The 14,251-nt window shown below is 52.2% G+C and overlaps 2 protein-coding genes across 6 annotated transcripts in view; both read left to right on the forward strand.

Annotated features, from left to right (window-relative positions):
• GOLGA3 (golgin A3) overlaps positions 1–7,956 on the forward strand; it is a 46,782-nt gene extending 38,826 nt beyond the window's left edge. For all 4 annotated transcript variants that reach the window (XM_075996392.1, XM_075996395.1, XM_075996394.1 and 1 more), the window contains exons 19-24: positions 348–487; positions 1,417–1,549; positions 1,774–1,896; positions 2,630–2,794; positions 3,841–4,004; positions 4,622–7,956. In XM_075996392.1, the coding sequence (XP_075852507.1) occupies positions 348–487; positions 1,417–1,549; positions 1,774–1,896; positions 2,630–2,794; positions 3,841–4,004; positions 4,622–4,826 (930 nt within the window). In that variant the 3' untranslated portion in view covers positions 4,827–7,956. The remainder of the gene's footprint in view (positions 1–347; positions 488–1,416; positions 1,550–1,773; positions 1,897–2,629; positions 2,795–3,840; positions 4,005–4,621) is intronic.
• A 3,336-nt stretch (positions 7,957–11,292) lies between these two features.
• ANKLE2 (ankyrin repeat and LEM domain containing 2) overlaps positions 11,293–14,251 on the forward strand; it is a 30,982-nt gene continuing 28,023 nt past the window's right edge. Inside the window, exon 1 of one of the 2 annotated variants that reach the window (XM_075996396.1) lies at positions 11,293–12,575. In XM_075996396.1, coding sequence (XP_075852511.1) covers positions 12,395–12,575 — 181 coding nt within the window. In that variant the 5' untranslated portion in view covers positions 11,293–12,394. The remainder of the gene's footprint in view (positions 12,576–14,251) is intronic. The other variant, XM_012747626.2, reaches the window with a different exon arrangement.

Here is a 14,251-nt window from a genome sequence, read left to right on the forward strand (position 1 = left end):
CACATGCGCACTGTGGGCCCAGGACGAGTCGGCTGCTAAGCAGGACAGGCAGCAGCGGCAAAAACACCCGGCGGGCCGGATAAATGTCCTCGGCGGGCCGTAGTTTGAGGACACCTGGTTTAGACCAAGAAACAGATTTGTTCATTCAACAGACACTAGCAGCACACAGCGTGTACTCCCCGCTGCTTGGTCCTGTGCGTCGGTCGTCGTGAGAACTTGATGCCCAACTATGGCGGCTGGGTGTGGTGGGGTCGGGAGGGGCTTCCCCTCTGCCCTGGGCCCACCACAGAGCTGCGGGCGTCACAAGGGCGCTGTGTGCGCTGATCACGTGGCTTCCTTCCTCCTAGGTGGCTGCTGCCAGGGCAGAAGCTGGTCACAGCCGCCGCCACTTCAAGGCGGCCACTTTGGAGCTGAGTGAGGTGAAGAAGGAGCTGCAGGCCAAGGAGCACCTGGTGCAGAAGCTGCAGGCCGAGGCCGACAGCCTCCAGTGAGTGCAGGCCCGCGCAGAGGGGAGCCAGGAGCCTGGCCAGTGTGTGGCATGGTGGGCAGGGTCGCTGCCTCCGCCGCTGGCTCAGCACGGCAGGCTCGCCTCTTCTCTAGCAGATTCCAGCAGCCTGCCAAGTGTGTCAGAGGCAAATTGAAGGGGCTGGATACCCCGACTTCTGTCTCCAGAAGCTGAGTTTCACTGTCTCGCTGCCCTGTGCTCGCTCCCCCAAACCAGAGGGCACCCCGTGTGAGCGTGTACCTCAGGGCCACGTCCCGGGCACCGAGAGGGTCGTCACAGACCCCTCACTGGGGCAGCATCGAGTCAGACTCATGGAGGCACCAGCCGGGCACAAGGTCCTGGAGGCTCTGGAGGCCACCGCTCCCTGCACGGTCTCACAGTTACTCGCTGTCGAATGTGGACGGTGTTAGCAGAGCGAGATGGTGCATCCTAAAGCACCCAGGACGGGTCCAGCGCGGGGTCTCACCGGGACGGACATGCTCCACAGGCAGCATTTTCCAGGGGGAGGGCAGGTTGAAAGGACGCAGTGATTCCATTCTCATTTGCTTTTTTTTTTTTTTTTTTTTTTTTTTTGAGACAGAGTCTCGCTTTGTTGTCCAGGCTAGAGTGAGTGCCGTGGCGTCAGCCTAGCTCACAGCAACCTCAAACTCCTGGGCTCGAGTGATCCTTCTGCCTCAGCCTCCCGAGTAGCTGGGACTACAGGCATGCGCCACCATGCCCGGCTAATTTTTTATATATATATCAGTTGGCCAATTAATTTCTTTCTATTTATAGTAGAGACGGGGTCTCGCTCTTGCTCAGGCTGGTTTTGAACTCCTGACCTTGAGCAATCCGCCCGCCTCGGCCTCCCAAGAGCTAGGATTACAGGCGTGAGCCACAGCGCCCGGCCCTCATTTGCTTTTTTACCCTAGGTGTCGGGAGGGGAAACATTCCCAGGAAGTAGCGCAGTTCCAGGTGGAGCTGGCCGAGGCCCGGACGCAGCTCCAGCTCCTGCAGAAGCAGCTGGATGAGCAGCTGAGCAAACAGCCCATGGGAAACCAAGAGGTGACGTGCCCGGTGGCCTCATGCCCCTAATTAACGTGGCTCACGGGCTGGACCCTGCTGAGCAGCACGCTGGATCACTGTATGCCCTGTCTGCTTGGAGAGGAATATTTATTTTTTTCCCTTAATGTGGTATTAAAAGATAAGCAGACATACAGTTAGAGCAAATTTTCAGTGCAAGAAAGCCACTTTAAAATTCTTGTGGTCACGTGACTTTCCCTCCTCAGGTGGAAAATCTCAGGTGGGAAGTGGATCAGAAGGAGAGAGAGATCCAGTCATTGAAGCAGCAGCTGGACTTGACGGGGCAGCAGGGCCGGAAGGAGCTGGAAGGAACGCAGCAGATGTTGCAGGTGCCTGTCCCGCGGGGGTCGCGGGGCGTCGGTGGCCAGGGCTGCCTGCCTGGCCGGGAGCTCGTCGGGGCGGTGCTCACAGCACACGGCTCTGGAGACGTGGTCACCCGGGCCAGGTCACACAGCTGGAGGGGGCAGGGCTGAAGCCCCAGCCGGCTCGACTGCCATCAGTCCCGTGAGCAGGCAGCCGTGTGTGACGAGCTGGCCAGTTCGTGACCAGCTCCTCTATGAGGAGCTCCGTCTGCAGAGTTCTCGGCCGCGTGAGGACAGGTTCAGGAACATAATCGTGAACGGATGGCCTGAGTCACAGGGGAATTGATTCATAATACAAGTTGAGCGTCCCTCATACGAGAATCTGAAATCCAGAACTTTCTGAGCACTAGCACGACTCTCAAAGCGTCTGGGTGAGGGACCCTCGAACTGGATGTTTTAGGAAGGGTTAGGCTGCTCGTAGCAGGTGACAGGAGATTCTTGGGGTTCGTTATAAAATGTAGCCATGGGATGCTGCTGGTTCCTTGGCAGAGACTCTGGAATTTGGGGAGGAATGTTAAGGATGTGGTTGTAACTGCACCCTTCCCAATCCAGTGCTGAGATAGAAACATCGTATACTAAATCCTGTAAAAATCAGCACTGCATGTTCAGTCCCTTTGGCGTCATGACATGACACGCAAACTGACTCTTCATAGTGTGTTTAAGATTTTTAGCTTTTAAAACTCTGACTTCCCTTTCCCAGAATATCAAGTCTGAGTTGGAGGTGGCACAGGGAGATCTGACCCGGACGCAGAAGGATAAATTTATGCTTCAGGCCAAAGTGTCAGAACTGAAGAACAACATGAAGACTCTGCTGCAGCTGAACCAGCAGCTCAAGCTGGACCTCCGCCGAGGCGCGGCCAAGATGGTACGTGGGCTCGCGCCTGTCGTAGACTTGTGTGGACAGAGGTTTCTGATTACTCAGACATAAACAGATCTATTTAACCAGCCCTGAGCAGATGACAGTGGAGTGTCTGCTTGGACAACAGGTCAAGCCGTTTTATTTTGTGGCTTTTCCAAAAGAGTGTTTCTTCTTTTTTTGAGACAGAGTCTCGCTCTGTTGCCTGGGCTAGAGTGCCATGGCGTCAGCCTAGCTCACAGCAACTTCAAACTCCTGGGCTCAAGCGATCCTCCTGCCTCAGCCTCCCGAGTAGCTGGGACCACAGGCACATGCCACCATGCCCGGCTCATTTTTTCTATATATTTTTAGTTGGCCAATTAATTTCTTTCTATTTTTTTTAGTAGAGATGGGGTCTCGCTCTTGCTCAGGCTGGTCTCAAACTCCTGACCTCGAGCGATCCTCCCACCTCAGCCTCCCAGAGTGCTAGGATTATAGGTGTCCTGGCTGTGTCTTAAGAGCCAGATGTAACAGTTGCCTGAGTGGGCTTGGGCCAGGGACTCTGGAGCTGCTGTCATTGTCCTTCCCAGGGTATGTGCATACCTGGCAGTTTTTCTATACCTGATCTGCATAAATATTTCCAGGAGGCAAGTGCAAAGAAATCTCTCAGATTCAAAGGTTTATTTAGCATCATTTGCCTGTCTGTGAAAAATTTTTAAGTCCTAGAAAAGGAAGTCAGATATGTCGGAGAATTTGTTTAATTTCTTAGGGAAATTGAAAGATGGCCACAGTCTCTTGTGGAAAGCTGTGTGAGGGTTCTAGTTCAGGATTAAGCTCTATCCTCCTGAAGATCCAGAACTTAGGTTGGTTGTGCTTTGTTATGTGCATTAGAAATGAGGCTATTTATCCAGTCAGAATTTCTAGAACTCCTTTGAGTTCCTGACACAACAGCGACCGGGTCGGCCCCCTTCCCCAAGGCCCCACGTTGAGCCGGGGATGCCCATCTGCTGTGGTGCTGCTGGTGAGACTGACAGGAGGAGGGCGTGTGAAGGCTAACCATGTGCTTTTACAAACAGAGAAAGGAGCTGAGAGGCGAGGCCAGCCCTTCCGGCCCCGCCACACCCATCAAGATCCCCGACTGCCCCGTCCCAGCCTCACTGCTGGAGGAGCTGCTGCGGCCCCCCCCTGCCGTGAGCAAGGAGCCCCTCAAGAACCTCAACAGCTGCCTCCAGCAGCTCAAGTACGTCCCACTCTGTGCTCCATTTACTGGAGAGTTAACACTGTGTTTGACCTGGAGGGGTCTCTCCCGTTGCCGGCGTCGATGCCCAGCAGAGTCTGAGCAGGTCTGTGTTGGGCAGGGCTACCCACAGGGCCTCTGGTTCCAGGCTGTAAGGTGAGACTTGCCTGAAGCTGACCTGCCCTGAGAGGCCCTTAGAAGCTGGAAGGCCAGACACTGTGACTCACCAGTGTGTAGGCCGAGCCTCCGAGCTCAGGGCAGAAGAGACCGATGCTTGTAGAGTATGGCCATGAAGGGGAGTCAGGTGTGAAACTGGCCTCAGGGACAGCTTTGCCCCACAGTGACCCAGAGTCCAGCCCTCAATTCTGTGTCATTCCCACATTCCTGGTGGGGGCAGAAGCCCGAGGCACAGTGTAGAGAAAAATGCTGAGAACACCTCAAGTCCTGCTGAGCAAAGCCTCGGCTGGTGGTGCTGGCCTCTGAGGGCACTAGGAACCAACTCCAGGGCTAGGGCGTGAGCTGCCGTTCAGTTTGAGCTGGTCAGGGATGAGCCCGTGGGTAACTGGTTCTGCGTGGCCTTGTGTGACCGGGGCTTTCTTCCTTTGCCTCCCGCCTGGCAGGCAGGAGATGGACAGCCTGCAGCGCCAGATGGAGGAGCACACCTTCACCGTGCACGAGTCCCTGTCCTCCTGGACCCCGGCGGAGGGCCGCCTCTCGGACCCAGCCACTGCGGGCCCTGCCCTCCTGGGGGACCACGCCAACCCCCAGGGCGACACGCAGACACACAGTCAGAGCAGGGCTTCCAAAGAAGGACCGGGACAGTGACTGCCGCAGCCTCACCACCAGGTGTCTGTAACTGTGGAAAGGAATACTCTTTTGTCAATATTATTTATTTGATTGTGTGCTGTATGTTTTTCTAAGAAATGAAGTTTAAGTTTTGCTTTTGCCTTTAACAAGAAGTAAAATGACAGAATGAGAGCCAAGGATTAGAGAAATAGTCACTTGAATATCACAGTTAGCTTTTCCCACGAAATGGGCAAATCTTAGACACCTAGTTCAGGGCTCAGCGAGGACGTTTTGGTTGTGTCTGAGGGTCACTCGCAGCAGAGGCGGCTGAGTGGCAGCAGCCAGTGTGGGCAGAAGCTGCAGGACGAGTCTGTGCGGCAGCGGGTGGGCGGCCTGCGGGCGCAGCATTCGGTCCTGGCTCTCCTGCGGAAACGAAGTTTCATTTACACCTTTGGCTTTTGTTTTATCAATGTTTTCAATAGCCATCCCTCCACAGGACACGTATGTAAATACTGAAAATCACAATCTAGTCTTTAGGAAGTCTGTGCTCACACGATTGTCTTTCTATTGATTGCCTTTTGAAAATTTGCTGCCCAGAAATAATGTACATGTAGGACTTAGGGATATCAGTCAGAAGATTTTATTCTAAGAAATATAATTATTTACATTCTGAAACCAAATATTCTTACACAGAAAGGGTTCTTTGTTTAGTTTTGCTTTATTTCTGAGGGTCTTTCCTTCCAGCCTGGTCTCTTCCTGTCAGACCACCGGACAGGAGCCGGTCAACCCTCAGTCAGACCTGAGGTCCAGGAGGCCCAGGGCTCCAGGGCCGCCTCGCGCCGGCCTGATGCTCAGGGAGCGCAGGGAGAGCCGGGGCGGGCCGAGGCAGGCAGAGGGCGAGAGGAGCCAGGGGCTGCCCGCAGGGACAAGGGGCAGTCACAGCTTTTCTCCAGCGCTCACATTTCTCTGCCCCGAGGGAGAAATCTTCCCCGGGGCCTGCAGGAAGCCTCTGTTGGTGTAGTCATCTAGAGAACCCCCAGACCCTCCATGGTCACACTGCGTCACGAGAGCACAGAGGCGGCGCCACGAGGGAGGCGGCTGTTCTCCTGAGGTGCCTCAGTCACGGGCGCCTCATTTAAAATCGGCACTAAGCGTGTGAGATGCACATTTCTCACAGGGACTGAGTCACTGGGAGAGTTGAGCCTGTAAGTTTCCCCCCTAGTTTGCTAAGAAAATCTAAAACAATATTTATTGGCATGGGTTAGCAGAGAGAGAGAGAGACTGGGTCCATGTGGCCCCTCTCGGTGTTCCTGGGCAGTGCTCATGTCCACGTGTGTTACATGTCTGTTCTGCGGAGAAGCAGCGGTTTGTGTTCTCTTGTAACATACTGTCAGAAAGTTAACTGATAAGGTTGAGGTGACATTAACCACAAAGACGTTTAGGGTTTAAAAAATATCCTCTAGCAAGTATTTGAACTTCTAAAATACATGTATCATTTGTACAGGGTTAATTTTGAAATAATACTTGAAAACTTCACTATATAAGTTGGAGATCATTTTTGACTAAATTGTTTTTGTACCATTAGAAAGAAAATGGTAACCTACGTTCTTATTTATTTTGGCTGTCTCATCCTTTGTTTTAATTTTAAAACCAAGAAATAACACTCAGACCCGTTCTATGGCAGAGCTGCTTTCTCCTTGCGTGTAGATGGTCTTCAAGTGAGTGATGTTCACGGTGTATGTTTTTCTCTTAGGATAAACTAATTCTGAATGTATTCACCAAGTGAAAGCAGGTCTCTGCTCCTCATGCCTTTCCCCCTTTGTCTGGTTGTCCTGCGTGTGTGCTTGTGTGTACATGTGACACGTGCATGAGAGTGTGTGGGTGTGCGTGTATAAGCCCTCAGAGTCAGCACCTCTCTTGGTGTTCTGTGTCACCCTGGGCCAGTTGTCCCTGGGACCCTCTTCTGGTCCGGAAGGGCCTGGCCTGTCTCTGTTCCCACCTGCAGGGTGAGTCTTGGTTCCCTCCTTGGATTTCCATGCACAGCCTGTGGCTCTGGGCGCGTGAGGCCTCTTGTGTCCACGCTGACACTGCCTTTGGGCTTCCTTGAGAAGCCACCTTACAGAGGAAGTCGGATTTCTAAATTGCCTGCTTTTTTGTCTCCAAGGGACTCTCCTGGCTCTTCTACCTCCCAGAGCTAGATTCCTCAGTGAATGAAGTTTGAATTATTGTTGTTCTTGTGGGCAGAAATGGGAATTTTGGAATATACTCGTGGAAAACAGCAGTCCAGTCTGGAGTGTTACGGGTCGCCGTTGCACCGTATCTGTGCATGTCGTTCAGCCCCACGCTGTGTGCTGAGTCCTATTGCAGGGGATGTCAGCTTGGGCACTTTGTGATGTCACTACCTGTTTTTCTTATGTTCCAAAAAACTTATTGCAGTGTGGTTTTCATTGATTTTCTTTCCATGGTGCATGTCAGACAGATGCCACGGATCTTATCAATTTATGTGCCTTGGTTCTGGTCTTTGGAGTGTGCACCAGGCAGTGTTTTTGGCAGGACGTGAGTCTGACCGTCCCGGGCCTGGCTCCTAGGACGGTGCCCACGAGGACGGCACCGTTAGCCTCGCCTCGCCCTCCATTGGAAACCTGCTTTTCTCGGTACAGGATCCTGCAAAAGCTGTGGGCCTGCAGAGTCACCATTACGGATATTCCTAGTTCCACGAGTATTTTTTTTAACAAAAATTCAATGTCGTGTGTAAAGATTGTAGGAGTGAAAGGGACCAGCATACGCTTCACATTCTTGGAGTAGAAGATACGTGCCCTGGAGCCTTCCTTTCGCACGGCAGGAATGAGGCTGTGACCTGAGCCTTCCTCTGACAGGCTCCGTGACCCAGAGTTCAAGGAGAATCTCATCATATGGTGGTCTCAGGTTACAACAGGATCCTTGAGGGGAATGTTTTAGAGGGTCTAAAATTTAGAGAAAATTCAGTGGTTTTAAGTTATTCATTCCTATTACAAATTTCCTCACAAAAGAATCCTCAAGTTATGGCTGTTCAGAGGAAAGGTGTCACCATGTATAACAAACTGTAACTTTAAAAAGCATGTTGATTTTTATAAATTTAAGTGTGCTTGGGAATTCTTTAAATTTTGTGCAATAAACTATTTTTTGTAAAGATTTTCATATTTCATGGGGGGGCTTCATTTTAATATTCATATTTTGTCATATTTGGGAGTAACTTTTTAATCTCATCTTATTGCACACTCTGTTTTAAAAGATAATTTTGCTGTTCTGCCAAAGTTTCAGACAGGATGTGAAATCTGACTTCTTGTTGCTTTTGGCCGCAGCCAGAGCAGCAGCTGCCCACATCTCTCCCCTTTTCAGCCCAGACTGTAGTGGTTGCCCTTTGCAAGGAACACAAAAGGAGGGGTGAGCCTGTAGGTGGCTATCCTTCAGGCCGCCAGCTCAGTTCCCAAGTGTCACCACCTAGCCCCACCTCTTCGGGTTGTCACGGATACAGTGGCACTGTAACTCTCAGATCTCTACCCTGTGCCACCCAGCGCACTCTGGCTTTGATCAGTAAGAGTTGCCAGGTACAGAGTTCTCAGATAAATGTTGCTAAGGGCCAGCGTGGTTTAAAGAGCACAGAAGAGGAGGAGAGAAGTAGTGACGGGACTTAACTCTGCTGGGATTTGTGTCTTTGCACATCCTCACTTTACCAGCTTCCCTGCCCAGGGGTCCGGCAGTTCGGTGCCATACAGATCTAAGTGAAAACTGCCTGGTGCCGTATTTTGTGGTGAGGTATTGAGGACGCCATACTTTTCTGTCTGCAGTGACCATTGAGGAGGCTTATATGTATGTGAACTTTGTCCTTTCGTATGTAAAGTTGCTGAGCGTTTGCAGGCAACTAGCTGGTTGACAGATTTACTTTTAAGCTGTATCTACTTTGTCAAACAGACACTCCATCCTGCGTCCTCTCACAAAGCTATTAGTGGGCATCATGGGAGCAGTTTGGGCATAGATGTACAGGTAGCTGTTTCCTGGCCTTGAGTGGTACACGTACTGTCAGGAATTTGGGGTGAGCGTAGGACCAAGGACTTATCCCTGATGGAAGACTCAGTATTTAAAAATCACCAGGTCATTCAGAAGCCTGATGCCTCATGCAATGCTAGGAAGCAGGTCATGGTGGATATATAAAATAGGGTTTTTCACACACCTGCTATCCAGCTTGATGGGTAAATGTAACATTTGTTAGAAGAGTCCTCAAGCCTTTCCTTGATGAGAAGGAATTCTCAGCAGTAACTTCCAAAGTCAGAAGTGTTTAGTGGATTCCTCTGCTTGCCTTTACGCACGCTTTCGTCTGAAAACGAACATTGCAGATTCTGATAAAAAAGTGTATTTTGACAAAGGCCTTTTTCCTGGAAACAGTGGGCAACATTAAACTGTGATGCCAAGCCACCTCTGCCATTATTTGTGATGCCCTATGTCCCTGTCTGTGTGTGGGGTGTCACTAAGTGCCATCCGTGCCCACAGCCCTCAGGATGGCCTGGGCACGAGCCTGGCTCCAGCACTTGCTGGCCGGTCCACGCTCCCAGGCTGCCTCCAGCAGCAACGGGGACGGCCAAAGACAGGCCCCCACAGGCTGCGAGGACTAAAGGTGGGTGTGGGTGTGGGTGTGAGCCTGAGGCAGCTGGGGGCTCCCACACCTCGCAGTGACGCATGTGGTGGAAACATCCCTCCACGAAGGCAATGCTTACCAGGCAGCGTTTGGGACGGGGCAGTGGTCTGGGCACACCACCAGGGATGCACCACCATGCCTGCCTGACTTATTTTTAGTAGAGATGGGGCCTTGCTCTTGCCCAGGCTGGACTCAAACTCCTGACCTCAAGCAACACTCCCGCCTTGGCCTCCCAGAGTGCTGGGATTACAGGTGTGAGCCACCTCGCCCGGCCACAGCTAATGTTTATTAAGCCCTTACCATATGGAGACTCTGTAGCAAGGGCTGGCATGTATTACCTTGCCTCTAAGGAATTGTTATCCCCATTTTACCATTGAGAAAAATGCAACACAGGGAAATTTAGTCATTCACCCAAGTCCCCAGAAGGCAGGGGCAGACAGGATACCAGCCCCAGTGGTCTGGCCAGAGCCTGTGCTCTCACAGAATAGTACATACTTATAAAAAGGTCAAAATTGGGGAGAGGCTGAGGACAGATCTATTCTGACAGTACTTAGTAATTACAAATAACAGTAAGGTTTCGTTCCAAGAAGACACTCTTTATTATTTTATATATAGGCATAATTTATAGTACAAAAAGATTCAGATTTTAAGTATACAATTTGATGCATTTTTTTTCCACTTGTGATTCTCGTGGCCACAGTTCGGTGAGTTTTGACAAATGTGTGCTCGTTTTATTATCAACCTAAACAAGATACAGGGAGCAAGAAAGTTCCCTCCTGCCTCTTTCCAGCTAACCACACCCCATGGGAGGCAGCTGCTGCTCTGATCTCATCACAACTTTTGCCTGTCCTTAAGACTCATATAAGTGGAAATGTATAGTATGCACGCTTTTGTGTTTGGCTTCTTTTGCTTAGTACTCTTTTGAGATTCACCCTTGTTGCGGAATAGTGTACAACCACATGATAGCATACCATCTTATTACAATTTGACAATTTATCCATCCACCTGTTGATGTACTTTTGGGTTGTTCCCAGTTTGGGACATCATGCTGCTATGAACATTGGTGAACAAACTCTGTGGACTTCGATTTTCATTCCTCTCAGTATATGACCTAGCAATGTGACCTAGCAATCAGGAGGCTGTTATAGTGTTTCAGGTTGCACTAACAAAATACCATAAATTGGGCAGCTTGTAGAACAGAAATCTCTCACAGTTCTGAAGGAACTGGAAGACCAAGACTAGGAAGACCAAGATCAGGCACCTGCAGATTCAGTGACTGATGAGGACCCACTTCTAGTTCTTAGATGGCATCTTCCTGCTGTGTCCCTGCATGATTATGTAAGAGGCAAGGGGCTTCTCTCCTGTCTCTTTTAAAAGGGCACTGATGGCATTCATGAAGGCTCTGCCTAGTCACCTCCCATAGTACCCACATCCCAACACCACCATCATGTTGGGGGTTAGGATCTCAGCATATGAATTTTGGAGGGATACAAACATCCAGACCATAGCAGAGTACATGTAATTTTATAAGAAAGTACCTTACTATTTTCCAAAGTGGCTAACTCATTTTACACTCGCACCAGCAATGGATGAGAATTCCAAAACTGTTCCACATCCTCACCAAAATTTGATATTGTCGTTCCTTTAATTTTAGCCACTCTCGTGGGCATTTCATTGGGGTTTTACTTTACATTTCACTCATCTTCAAATTTACTGACCCTTTCTTCCATTATGCCCAACCTACTGTTAGTACCATGTTTTTTTTGTTTTTTTGTTTTTTTTCCCTGAGTGATAGGGTCTTGCTCTGTCGCCCAGGCTGGAGTACAGTGGTATGATCATAGTTCACTGCAGCCTCCACGGCCTGGGCTCATGCAATTCTCCTACTTCACCCTCCCCAGTAGCTGGTACTACAAGCCTGTGCCACCTAGCGTGAATCAATGATTTTATTTTTGTTTTCATTGTTTCACCTACAAAGCCAAGGCAAAATTGACTTTTTAAAACCAAGGACATCAATTACATCTTTAAGTCTTTTTTTAATTAAAAAATTAAGACATAAACTACACACTGTAAAATTCACCCTTTATTGTACCTGAGAGTTTTGACAAGCACATGCAATTGTGTGACCCCATAATCAGGACACAGCGCCTTCATCACACCGAACATTCCCCAGGCGACTTTGCAGTCACCGCCTTGCCCACCCCCAGACAACCTCTGCAGTTTTCCGTCTTTTGCACGAATCTCCTACGGATGGAACCCTACGGTACAGAGGACGACAATGCACCTCCTCGATTGCTCAGGAACAGGGTGGTGAGAAACTAAAAAATTAACTCGGACCAAGAATATACACATCCGACCGGCCAGATGGAGATAAAGTCAGAGGCAAGGCTAACAGGAAACAGTAATTCTCCCAAGCACGCGGCGCGGCCGATCTGCTGCTTTCCTACCGGCGAGAAACTGCTCTAGAGTCGTGGCCGCCGGGGAGGACGAAACGCAAATGCCGGGGGTCTGGGGTCCGAGGCACGTGCGACCCAAGGGTGTGCCTAGCGCTCCCTGGCCACTGCGCCCGCCCGGGCGCCCGCGCTGCCTCGCCCAGTCGCTGGCAGGCTACGTCAGACAGAGGGCTCTCCCGTCATCCCCGAGCGCCGCGGCGCCGCGCCCGCATCAGGACCCCTCTCCCGGGATGCCCGCGCTGCTGCCTGACGGCGCGCTCGCCCGCCCCGTGCCGCCTGGGGCCGGACCCGCGGCCGCGCTCCCTCGGCGAGCGCCCAAGGGCTGAGGCGGACGCCCGTGCCCGAGCGTGCAGCCCCCGCCCCGCGCCAGCCGGGCCCGCGCTCGACGCCGTCAGGCAGTGGCGCAGGCAGCCCGGCGCGGGGCGCGGCGACGCAGGACCCCGGAGGCCTCGGTGGCGGCGGCGGCGGCGGCCCGGGCGGCGGCGATGCTGTGGCCGCGGCTGGCGGCGGCCGAGTGGGCGGCGCTGGCCTGGGAGCTGCTGGGCGCCTCGGTGCTGCTCATCGCCGTGCGCTGGCTGGTGCGGCGGCTGGAGAAGCGGCCGCGGGGCCTGGGCCGGAGCGCGACCCCCGCGCCGCCGCCCCGCGCAGCCGGGGCCCCAGACCCAGGTAGGGCCGGTCGGCGGTGGGCCCCGCGCCCCGCCGGGCTCGGGGAGGAGCGGTTCGGCGGGGCCGGTTGGCGGCGGGTGCGGGGAGCGGCGGGGCGCGGGGCGGCCGTCCGCGGGGCAGGGGAGCGGGAGTTCTGTTTTGCGTGACGCGGCCCGGGGCTCGCCCTGGAAAGTTCATCTGGCCGCTGGAATGCGAATTGTGAGGAGACCGGGGCGCCCCCGGGGCGGGCGCAGAAGTGAGCCGTGTAGGTTTCTAGAGTGAGAGCATGCCCAGGAGAGGGGAGAGCCTCTGCGAAGGCTGCGAGGCCGGAGCGCGCCTGCCATCAACGGCGAGGTTGCCAAGAACAGACGAGGAGAGGAGGCGAGGCTGAAGCCCCTTGCCAGGCGTTGGGGTAGGTTCTTGCTGTATGGAAACAAGACTTGGGGATCCATGGCTTGAAACAGGGCGGCAGTCACAAGAGTCGCTGATGTGTTTTCGACCTGAAGCCCTGTGGAGTTTACTGGTAGTTGAATATAAGGTGAGACAAAGAAAAAGCAAGTGTAGGCCGGCGCGGTGGCTCACGCCTGTCATCCCAGCTCTCTGTGAGGCCGAGGCGGGCGGATTGCTCGAGGTCAGGAGTTCGAAACCAGCCTGAGCAAGAGCGAGACCCCGTCTCTACTATAAATAGAAAGAAATTAATTGGCCAACTAATACGTATAGGAAAAATTAGCCGGGCATGGTGGCGCATGCCTGTAGTCCCAGCTACTCCGGAGGCTGAGGCAGGAGGATCACTTGAGCCCAGGAGTTGGAGGTTGCTGTGAGCTAGGCTGATGCCACGGCACTCGCTCTAGCCCGGCACTCGCTCTAGCCCGGGCAACAAAGCAAGACTCAGTCTCAAAAAAAAAAAGCAAGTGTAACTCCAGGGTTTGGGGCAGGAGGAAGTGAAAGGATGTGGTTATTTATTGCGTTGGGGTAGACTGTCCAGTGAAGCAGATCAGGAGTTGGGTTTTGGTAATTTCAAATATTTAAATTTAAGGTAACTGTGACGTTGTGAAGTGTATAGTTGGTTTTCATCCTGGTTTCCTGGCGTAAGACTCCTAAAATCCCTGGAATCTCCGAAGTGATGAGTTTGTGGATGCTAATGAGTTGACTGATGTCTGGCAGCCCCTAGGTAGCTTCAGAGTGGGGACTGGTCCCAGGGGAGACCAAGGTCTGATTAGAGGGTTGGACTTCCAGCCCCATCCCCAACCTCCAAGCAAGGGAGAGGGGCAGAAAGTTAAGTTGGTCGCCAATGGCCAGTGGTTTAACCAGCGGTGCCTACATAATGAAGCTTCTGTAAAAGCCCCAAAGGACTGGGTTCAGGTTGCTTCCAGATGTCACGTGGAAGTTGCTGGAGGGTGGTGTGCCCAGAGAGGGATAGAAGCTTCACACCCTTTCCCACTTTTTTGCCATGTGTCTCCCTTCAACTGTATCTTTTGTAATCCTTTTTTTTTTTTTTTTTTTTTTTTTTTTTTTGAGACAGTCTCACTCTGTTGGCCGGGCTAGAGTGCTGTGGTGTCAGCCTAGACTCCTGGGCTCAAGCGATCCTCCTGCCTCAGCCTCCCAAGTAGCTGGGACTACAGGCATGCGCCACCATGCCCGGTAATTTTTTCTGATGTTTTTAGTTGGCCAATTATTTCTATTTTTAGTAGAGACGG

The sequence above is a fragment of the Microcebus murinus genome, chromosome 22, assembly GCF_040939455.1.
Source record: "Microcebus murinus isolate Inina chromosome 22, M.murinus_Inina_mat1.0, whole genome shotgun sequence".
Taxonomy (NCBI): Eukaryota; Metazoa; Chordata; class Mammalia; order Primates; family Cheirogaleidae; genus Microcebus; species Microcebus murinus.